The sequence below is a fragment of the Carassius carassius genome, chromosome 12, assembly GCF_963082965.1.
Source record: "Carassius carassius chromosome 12, fCarCar2.1, whole genome shotgun sequence".
NCBI classification, from domain to species: domain Eukaryota; kingdom Metazoa; phylum Chordata; class Actinopteri; order Cypriniformes; family Cyprinidae; genus Carassius; species Carassius carassius.
Genome location: NC_081766.1, coordinates 27,719,919 through 27,730,215, shown reverse-complemented (window position 1 = coordinate 27,730,215; position 10,297 = coordinate 27,719,919). Strand labels below are relative to the sequence as shown.

The 10,297-nt window shown below is 37.0% G+C and overlaps 1 protein-coding gene across 1 annotated transcript; it reads left to right on the top strand.

The window, feature by feature from the left end:
* The first annotated feature begins 561 nt into the window (after positions 1–561).
* On the top strand, positions 562–6,267 carry LOC132155162 (ras-related protein Rab-18-B). The gene is made up of 7 exons (XM_059564018.1): positions 562–730; positions 1,492–1,547; positions 1,767–1,828; positions 2,047–2,119; positions 2,455–2,573; positions 4,725–4,791; positions 6,087–6,267. Exons 1-7 carry the CDS (start codon positions 663–665, stop codon positions 6,257–6,259), a joined length of 618 nt encoding a protein of 205 aa, XP_059420001.1. The 5' UTR covers positions 562–662; the 3' UTR covers positions 6,260–6,267.
* The last annotated feature ends 4,030 nt before the right edge of the window (positions 6,268–10,297 follow it).

Here is a 10,297-nt window from a genome sequence, read left to right as displayed (position 1 = left end):
CCAGAGGCGACAGCTGCAAGGAACCAAAACTCCATCGGTGATGGAGTGCAGAAGAATCATCTGTTTCCTGTATAAATTGAATAAAAATAATTGTTTTGACCATAGACTTTATAAAAACATGTTTTGACTGATGAAATGTAAAGACAGTGAACAAACAATTGTGACTGTCACTGTTTATAAGACAGGGAGTCATCCTTTGTTGGTCCGTGAAAAAAAAGAACCTGGGGCAAAATTATGAGCATACCCACTTCTCATGGCACCACTACACTACTGGGTACACCACAAGCTTTTTTAATGAACATTTAGGCCTATGTCATTGTGGGATATGCTATAACCTTTTGGTAACACGCAATACATGAGTCATTGTGATCAAATAGTGACTGAACATTTGTTGTAGAGACTGGTATTTATCTTGTCAGTCAAATCCTCATCATGAATAAATATTCCACTTCCACATCTCTTTATGAAAACCATTAATGAAGTCGTGATTAAGAGTAGCTCCAGTGTCCTCAGTGTATTTCACACAGGTATTTCAGCAGTTTTGCTTGGATTTCTTGCACAACATCTAACTTGATACCGGTGACGTCACGCTCCAGTCGGAAGTTCCAGCGCAGCAGTGAGCAGTGAACGCTGAGTTTAACCAAGCTTTAAACAGCTAGAACATGGACGACGACGTGTTGACGACTTTAAAGATTTTAATTATCGGTGAGAGTGGTGTGGGTAAATCAAGGTAAGGGTTGAATCTGCTGTTTTGTTTCGTTAGTCTTTCTCGTACAGTAGGATGAGTTGTTAAATAGCGTTAGCTTCGTCTGAACGAGCAACAAGCTCCGCTAAACTAATGTTGACTGTTCAGCCATTAAACTTAAATTTTAAATGCTGTTTTGGCCTAAACAGAACAAAGGGAAATGCGCTATATTGTGCACCTCGTGCTATTTGTAGATGGGGCGACATGATCTAAGTAACTTACTGTAATTTAGATGGTTAGTTTCAATAGTTGTGAAGCGCGGACATACTATTTAACGTAGATATACTTTTTAAAAATAGTCTGGTAATGAATACATTGTATACTGTTACGGTTGTCGCATCTATTTAAATATTTAATAAGAGCAGGGCAACAGTGTTAGCTGACAGCTGTTCGTGTAGCAGTCGTGCTATGTGTCAGTTAACGTCTCTGTGAAATCCACAGGCCTTAGATTGAGTTTATAGAGGGGTCAAATACTTACTGTAGTGAACCGATAGTACTGAAAACATGGCCACTTACGATGACCTAGTGATTTAGCTAAATTAGTGTAAAAAATGTTTTTCAAGGCCTTTCCTCATCCAGTCCGGAAAGTAAATGCGCTCTTCATAATTTAATGTATTGTCATGCTTCCAGAAAAGAAAGTCTAATTGTATAAGTAAACAGTAATATGAGGAAATCTGACTTAATTGTGAGAATGATTTATCTTTTTAATGTTGGTTTTCTTATATATATTCACGTTATGTCCTCAGTTTGCTCCTGCGCTTCACAGATGACACCTTCAACCCAGAATTAGCTGCAACTATTGGTGAGTCACAAATGAGTGTTGGGGAATATTAATAACCAGACATTGTTAACAGGCCTGTAAGCATTTAATGAGCAAAACTAATGAGCTCATAAACTAAATCTTACAGAGCAATGAAGTCTTGAAGTTGAAATATTTCGTTTTACATTCTTAACAAATATACTTTAACTCTTGTGTATTTTAAGGTGTGCTTCACTTTATATTTTTTTGTTGACTATTTAGGTGTGGACTTCAAAGTGAAAACTGTTGCAATAGATGGCAACAGAGCAAAGCTGGCCATATGGGTAAGTGCTATAGGGCAGTCAAGTCTTTTATAAATGCTCAACAATGTTTAATAAAGGGATGTATTGGCTTAAATGCATATTTTGGATTATGATCACCTCCACTACACTGACAATATTGTCTTGATCCACTAGATGTCACTATTGCTCTTTGCGGAATGAAGTGACGTAGTTCTGTCTAGAAAGCTGCTGAAATCCTCATGAACTTCTTTCTGTTTTAGGACACAGCCGGTCAGGAGAGGTTCAGAACTCTAACACCAAGCTACTACAGAGGAGCACAGGGTGTCATTTTGGGTAAGTGTTTTTGCATAATTGATTGCTTTTTTTTTAATACACAGCTCGTTGGAATATTTGATTTGCTAATTCTGAAGTGCTGCAGGCAGATATGTTGATAGATCTATTTTATAATTGTCCCAGATACAGCTACATAGCTGTGCTAGTTTCATGTCTCTCAGATCATTTTGAGGTGTGTCTAGCTTATTTATTTTCTCTCTTTATTAATTTAGTAATTAGGCCTGATATGTAGAATAATGTACAGTTGGCCAAATGTTATCACAAGACAAGACTGTACATTATATTAATTCTCAAATCCAATCAGTTGTTGAATTTAAAATTTTCTCTTCTTTTAGTGTATGATGTTTCAAAGCGGGACACGTTCACGAGGCTTGAGAACTGGCTTAATGAGCTGGAAACATACTGTACACGCAACGACCTGGTTAAAATGCTAGTGGGGAACAAAATTGACAAGGTTTGTTTGATTATTGTTATTCTGAATGTTAAGCTGCTTGATACAAGGTTTTGTTGTACAGCTTTGAGGGTCTTTTATATATGTAAAAAAAATAAAAACTGTATCTTTAGCTTTCACAGTATGGATAAAACATTTGAAACATTCTTGATGACAGATTTTTCTCTCCCTTTAAGTAGACCATTTAAAATGATGGATAGCCCTACTCTCAATAAAGTTGCCTTGGTCTCAAATTTTACTCTGTATATTTAAAATATAAACATTAGCTGTGTTTCTTTGTAATATAAAGCAATACAACAAAACTCAATTTACAGTTCTTAAAAACAGGGTTCCCGCGGGGTCTTAAAAAGCCTTAAAAGCATTGAATTTATTAATTTGGAAATAATACCTTAAAAAGACTTTAAAAAGTCTTGAATTTTGATTCTCTGGGTCTTAAAAATTGTGCTGTATGTAACTTCTATGTATTGTAATTTTCCTCAAAAGTTTCATTTGTCAACCACGCTTATTTTGATTAAATGACGTATCATAAATAAAGAGTGACGAAACCAATAATTGAGAACGCAACGCAGCCCCGGGTCACAGTACAAAATACTGCGAACATGTGATGCCTTCAGTAAATGAAGATCACGTGCTACAGCACCACAACCATAGACTGCAACAAAACACACAACGCAGACCTCGAGCAACAAGCAAAGGAGAAGCTTCAATCAGCTTCATCCTTTCCCGTAAAAACTTTGAAAGCTCAGCCAAGATGAGGGAACAGCTGATCATGTATATGGATTGCTATTTTGAAATAAATGTAGTTGCAGAGCTACTGCGAGCGATTTTTAGATCTGCAAATCCACTTATCCTTTGCTGAAATTTCCGCGTCTTTGTGGAGAGAGCAGGTCATGGTTGCTTAGCAACAGCAGACGCCTCTGGAGCGCAACTGCCCGAGCGCTTTGGAAAGAAGGAGAAAGTGGCGCGCCTAGCGTTTTCCACGCGTTTTTAGGCGCGATATGTGAACGGCCCCTTGAGATGTTTTTTAACTCGATGCGGTGCAGACGCGCCTGGAAAAAACGGGCGCGTCATACCACGGGCGCGTCGCGACCGCGTCGCTTCCATATGAGCGCGCATACCACACGCCTACATTGAAAATAACGAACTTGAGCACGCAAAAGACGCGATTTGTGACCTTAGCCAGCTTGCTGCTAGCGCTGCAGACCCTTCAGCTATGACCGCAACTAGAGTGGATCTGCACAAAGCTTTTGGGTCCACGCCAACAATGAAAGCCGAGGTGTTGTGGACTCTTAACACAATCGCTAAACACCAGTCCTACAGTGGAAATGAGGGTATCTCAGAGCTTTTCAAATGCATGTTCCCTGACTCCGACATCGCTAAAACATTTACTTGCGGTCACGATAAAGGAGAAGTTGATGGAACTGGCTGTCCTTGATAAAGAGATTGCTGGCCTGAGTGAAGAACTAAGACTGTGTTTCTTAATTTAATGTAATGTTGAGTTCTAATTTTCGATGTTTATTGTTCAGGGGTCTCTCAGTTCCCCATATTTCCAGCATGGAATAAGTAGCTAGCTAATGTGAAAAAACAACTTAACATTGTTCGGCAAACTGTCTTGTGGCCTACTGAAATGTTTATTTTTCACACCTGCTTGTCTTATCTTTTACCCATTCCACATTTGAAAAATAAATGAAAACAAGTTCAAGGATTTTGTTTTTCTTTGCTGGTAGGACATGAAATAGGTATTAATTTGTTATATAAATGGTCTTAAAAAGGTCTTAAAAAGACTTCAATTTAACTTGAAGAAACCTGTAGGAACCCTGTAAAAAATGCATTTCGGAATGTTCCAAAAGGGGGGGGGGGGGTTAAATTAAAAAAATATATATATTTTCCTAAATAAATCATTAATATTTCAGTAAACCGTCCTCTCTGGTTTATTAAAATAGATGGGGCAAAAAAGTTAACCGTAGTGGTTTACAAATGATTTAAATAGAAACATGAGCTCCTGTATTTTTGGTAAGGAAAGTTCCCAAAAAAGTAATGGAATGTGACCTTGAAGACAAGTGAAGAAGTTATGTGTGCTGACATTGAGAGATTCCTGTAACCTTTTAGTTGCTTTTTCTAGTTAATATAATTAGAAAGACTTTTCTGTTTCAGGACAACCGTGAAGTAGACCGGAATGAAGGCTTGAAGTTTGCACGAAAACACACTATGCTTTTTATTGGTATGTTTCCTCTTTATTATCATTCATTTTGTTTTCAGTTAGATTGGATGTTTTGGATAGCCCTACCTGAATCTTAGGTTAATTAGTTTTTTTTGACACTAAAGTCTCCTGTTAGCCGTCAGAGGATAGGAATGAGCATGATAGACTGCCTTTGTCCAGACAATCTTGTCTAAGCCAGGATTTTCTTTATATTTTCCAGACTTTGAAATAACTTTGAAATAAAGTTACAGATGTCAGAATGGTTTTCAGTTATAAAAAGTGAATTTGTGTTGAATATATGCTTGTGTAATGGCAAATACATTTGTCTTTGTTCCTGAAGAGATCATGGAACATCAAAACAATGTCTTTTCTGTCATAGCTACTACTCTGTGAATTTATTATATATATTTCCAGCAGTAGTATCGGAACTCTAGCCATTTCACCGTTTCTATCACTCTACTTGTTGTCAGCATTTGTCTCAGTGAGCGTCAATGGCAGAAGAGCGAACCTACTGTAATTTTACAATATTATTACTGTTATTGTGTCACAGAATATAGCTTTAAGAGATTTTAAGTTGAGAATGTAGTTGATTAAACCTGAAATATGCAATTTATATATAAAGATAACGCCTGTTTGACAATTAGTTTAGATGTTTTTGAGATGTGAGCTTCAGACCGACAGCAGTCATTCAGCACTCATGTAATTTTTGACTGAATTGTTTGCTAGTTTATTGTACAAACTTCTTATACTTTCATAATAGCTATTGTTGTTAATTTGTTCTATTTTTCAATAAAAAATATTTTTTATTTAAATAAATTTTCAAAAAATATTTTCTATAACTATTATGCCATATTTGGTCTTGAGAAAGGGTCCGTTAGTGATTATGATTTAATCTTCAGAGAAAGTTACATTATTATGACTGTCTTTGAGTTAGTTGCAAGGACTTTTTAGTTTGGAAGGGACTGAAACAAGGACGTTATTATTACTTTAAACAGCCTTATAAGATGCAACCATAGGGACACAGCTGACAAATGTGTTTGGGAAATCCCCTTAAATGTTCAAAAAACAAATATATTGCTTTCTTATATATAAGATCAACCTTAAAAATGAATGCTGGTATCAGATGCAGGTAATAGACTTGCTCAGGTGATTTCTCTCTCTCTCTCTTAAGTACCCTACATAATACAATGAGCTTCAATGAAACGACTCAGACCATACTATTGTTTGAAATGGATACACCATGAATACACCATTTCATATAATTTTTATTTTCTTTTTCTCCTGTCCTGTCTTAACCCATTTGGTGTCATTATCAGAGGCTAGCGCAAAGACACGGGACGGAGTTCAGTGTGCCTTTGAAGAACTGGTTGAAAAGATCCTGCAGACGCCGGGGCTCTGGGAGAGCAGCGTGCAGAACCACGGTGTCCAGCTGTCTGATCATGAACAGCAGCGTCAGGGCGCCTGTGGAGGCTACTGCTCCCTAGTTTAACATCCTCACCTCAAGCCAAGAATCACAAACTGAGATGGAAAGCACCGTTTTCTTTCTCCTGAATGAGATCTTCCTCTGAGGGGGAATGGTCTGCTCCCTTAGAGCTGGTCAAAGGGACCTTTGCCGTTTGTACACTCTTTGTCACTCAATGTTGTTTTATTCTGTCCCAGTATTCTGTCATGTTATTCTTGATTAATGTCTCACAGTGCTATATTACCTGTGTAAACTGTTCTTATGCAAAACAAGTCCTTTTGAAGTTTACAACCTGAGCATGTTGAAATATGCCAGATATTATGCCCCCCCAGCGACAGTGACCGAGGCAGTGGGAGCGCCGTCTTTGACCTGATGTGTGTAGGCCAGTAGGATTACAGGAGGAGAGACGGCAGGATCTGATCAGTATGATGAACTCATTTAACATGAATGCCTTCAAATGTCCTAAGTACCTGTACTGCATTTAATGTGCTTAACATCTTCTCTGCTGCTCTCATTTTAATCTCCTGCTTTTTTTATTTAAATTTAGGATTCCCGTTTTATTTTTATATCTTGCCCTATAAATATTTTTTGCATGATTCTGCCTTGAAGAGTATGAAATATGATCTATAATTTTGTAAATATTGTCTTCAGTAGCTGTTCTGAATCATAATTTGCACAGTTGTCTACAAAATAGTGTTTAGCTGCAGCTCTCATCAGTTGAGATACATTAAGCATGTTTAAATAATGTAATCTATGATCGTCTGAATTAACAAGCGATGATACGGTTTACTTAATTGTGTTTTCATTTCTCACTCTTTTTTTTCTAGTTGAAAATGAATGGATACCAAAAAACTTGTGCTCATTTGTATTTTTAATCACAAAGCTTTATTGGGACTTGAAACAAGGAAAATTTGGTCATGTCTTAATATTTATTAGATCTGCATATTTAACATGATCTCCGTTACAGGCTTTCACTGTTGAATCTGGAGAGAGTGTTATTGTAGTCAGTCAAAATGGTACATGGGTAAAGTGGTCATTTAATTGAATTATAAACATATCTTGGTCATATGGTTTGAGTATTAATATGTTTGACTGTTAATCCCTTAAATTGATGTGTTTGTTCTGCTGCAGAGAGATTTATTCCATCATAGGAAGAATTGCTTATGACTTCCTGTAGCCGCAAAACCATACACTAACCAGCACCCTAATTAGGATTCCTTACAATTTATGGGTGTTAAATTCACATACTCCATTTTGTAGATGCTTGCTTTCATTTTGGCTGTGGTTTTTCAACAGCGATGTTCTAGTCTGTATGCCGTTTTCTGCTTTGGAGTGGAAAATTAGGAGAAATTATATATCTTATTCTTTTTGCATTAAAATATCTAACTTGTGGAAGTGTTTATACCTTGATCTGCCACAGTGTAGTGTCTTTTGTTAAAGTCGGTCTTAATTATTAGCATGTCATTTGTAGTAAATGAACTCCAGATGGGCATGTAGATGTTTTGAAGTTAATACCTACAGCTCTGTTAGTTTTAACAGACCATATTATGTGAAACGTTTCTATACTGATCAATCACAACAAATGTCATGAGTTTTCTTGTCACATTGAAACTAGGTCTAATAGACATCATTCCCTCCTTTTGTTGAAAGATTAGCTCTGATTAACTCTGCTTGCTGGCTATAAAAACAAGAAGTCTTAAACATAAAAACAGTATGCAGTGCTGCTGCTTTAAATTGCAATAAAGAAGTCAAGATCGAGTGAGAAATTGTCAGTTACTAAGCTGTCATATGTCAAATCTACTTAGTTTGTAAGGCATAAGATACCATAAATGTACATTTATAAGAATGTTTTATTCTCACATGCTTAATTTCTTTCCTGTTGGTTGGACTAATTCAGGTCTACACACCATCCGATCCACTCGAAATTTAATTCAGATTGGGCTCAGTTTATCGTTTGAGCCAAGACGTCAACAACCTGGCGATTCCTTGGCACAGACCTTCTTTACTGCTGCCTAAACGGCAGCTCTGACATGATGCATTAACCTGCTGGCAAGAACTCTTCCTCTCCACCAAATACCAGCAAGACTCATCCTGATCAACATATCTGACTTGTGATGCAGCCTGGAATCAACAGGCTAAGCTCATTTGGCCCTGACTGAGTCTGGTTTCTCCCTGGGGTTTTTTCCCCACTCCATTTCTACCTCAATTGTCACCTGATGTAGTTTGGGTTCCTTACCACTGCTGCCTTTTGGCTTACTAAATTAGGATTTACAATTTCTGGTTCACTTGCAAAAGGGGCAGTGTGAAAGCAAACCGCACAAAAACAAATAAAATCAACATTGTATTTGGTCTGGACCAAAGCAAGTGAACTAGTGGACTTTCCTGGTGTGAATACACCCTTAATATTCAATAAAATTGGTTGGAATGCACTAACAGTGATGAGTCTGATTATTTGCATTTATTTGGCTGTTACATTTTAAATCCGCATGAAGCAGAAGTTGTCATATAATATTTTCTTCCCTATTTTGAGGCGTACAGTATATCCAAGTAAAGTGGCTTCTCAAATAGGGTGGGATTTGATTTTATCCATCAGGAATTGATTGAACTATTAATTTGTTACATTTATATAGCGCTTTTCTGGGTTCTCAAATGCTTTACATGAATCTCCTCAACCACCACCAATGTGCAGCATCCACCTGGATGATGCGACGGCAGCCATATTGCGCCATTGGTTCATTGTGATTGGCTTTGGTTGCAGTCTCGTGTGAGTGACAGCTTGATGAAGGGGAGGAATGACGCTCACCCAGTTGAATTCGTGGAATGAAACTAACTGTTGTATAAGATAACTTGACAGTAGGTTTTTCTTTGTAAGCTGTTTTCTTATCCGCTAGATATATTTTGTACAGAACAACTCTTTAGAAGGTGTGAAATTATATCATAAGTAAATCAGATATAATTGGTTATAAATAAGCTCTCATGCCACATTAAACAGTGGAATCTGATTGCTTTGCAGAGCTTCTTGGCCACTGCATTGTACAGCTGCCTGGAAAGAGAACTTTGGAGAGATCTAAATCATTGTCAAAATTACATGTCTGATAATGCAGCCACACCACCATCTGCAAACTTTCGAAAAACCTCAATTTTACAAAGAAATGTCTCTAAATCATTTCATATACATACAGTAAGTCATTTCTAATTGTGATTTTGATTTGATAAGATCTGTCCGATAAGTTCACTTTCCAGGCAGCTGTACAATACTCTGGCAAAGGAGCTCTGCAAGTCATCAGATTCCACTCTTTAACGTGGCATAAGCTCTGAATTAAACTTTATATAAGTATGGAACTGAAACTATATCAAAACCAACATATTTCCACCAATCTTACACTTTTTCCTGCTAGTTCTCCATTTCATTTAGAGGTGTTTTACTATTTGTATTGGGCTCTTTATGTTGATACAGCGGGTGCAGTTGACCATTGAATGATTCTAGATGAGGGCAAGGCCAGAAGAATGGTGAATATGTTTTAGTTTTCCTTGAAGCATGGGTGGGGAGAAAGAAGACTTGAGAGCAAAACTTAGCGCATGTGGTCGGGACTATAAGGAGATATACTGTAGGGTAAAGCATCCTTTATGTTCCATTCCAAATTCTTACTGTGGGCTGAAGCATTTTAAAGCATCCAACAAGACTGAAACATATCGGACTGTTCACACAGCTTATCTAGATGACCTATCAGGTACATAACTGAAATGCAAATGCTTGTCCAATGTGGCCTTGTACAAGCAGCAGAGCTCTGTCCAGATGTCAAGGGTAATTGCTTTGACATGAGTAGAGCTTTTTTTTTTATCAGATTGGAGTTTTAGTTGCCTTTACCAAAATGTCTCTCCAACCCTTTATATTCCAGACTGGATGATATGAAAATTATAGAGGTCCATTTCTGCCTTAGAGAGAGAAAAATATACATAAATAAATACAAATAAAATATTAATAATAATTAAGAGGTAATTGTTATGTATTTTTATTAATGATGACTCAGTGTTGTTATTTTAAACTAAAACTACAAATATTAA

Bases quoted from the DNA above. Each gene is read 5' to 3' on its own strand.
- LOC132155162 (XM_059564018.1), top strand. From the start codon at position 663: ATGGACGACGACGTGTTGACGACTTTAAAGATTTTAATTATCGGTGAG. The intron at 731-1,491 runs GTAAGGGTTGAA...TTATGTCCTCAG, and splicing joins AGTGGTGTGGGTAAATCAAG to TTTGCTCCTGCGCTTCACAG. The intron at 1,829-2,046 runs GTAAGTGCTATA...TTTCTGTTTTAG, and splicing joins GAGCAAAGCTGGCCATATGG to GACACAGCCGGTCAGGAGAG.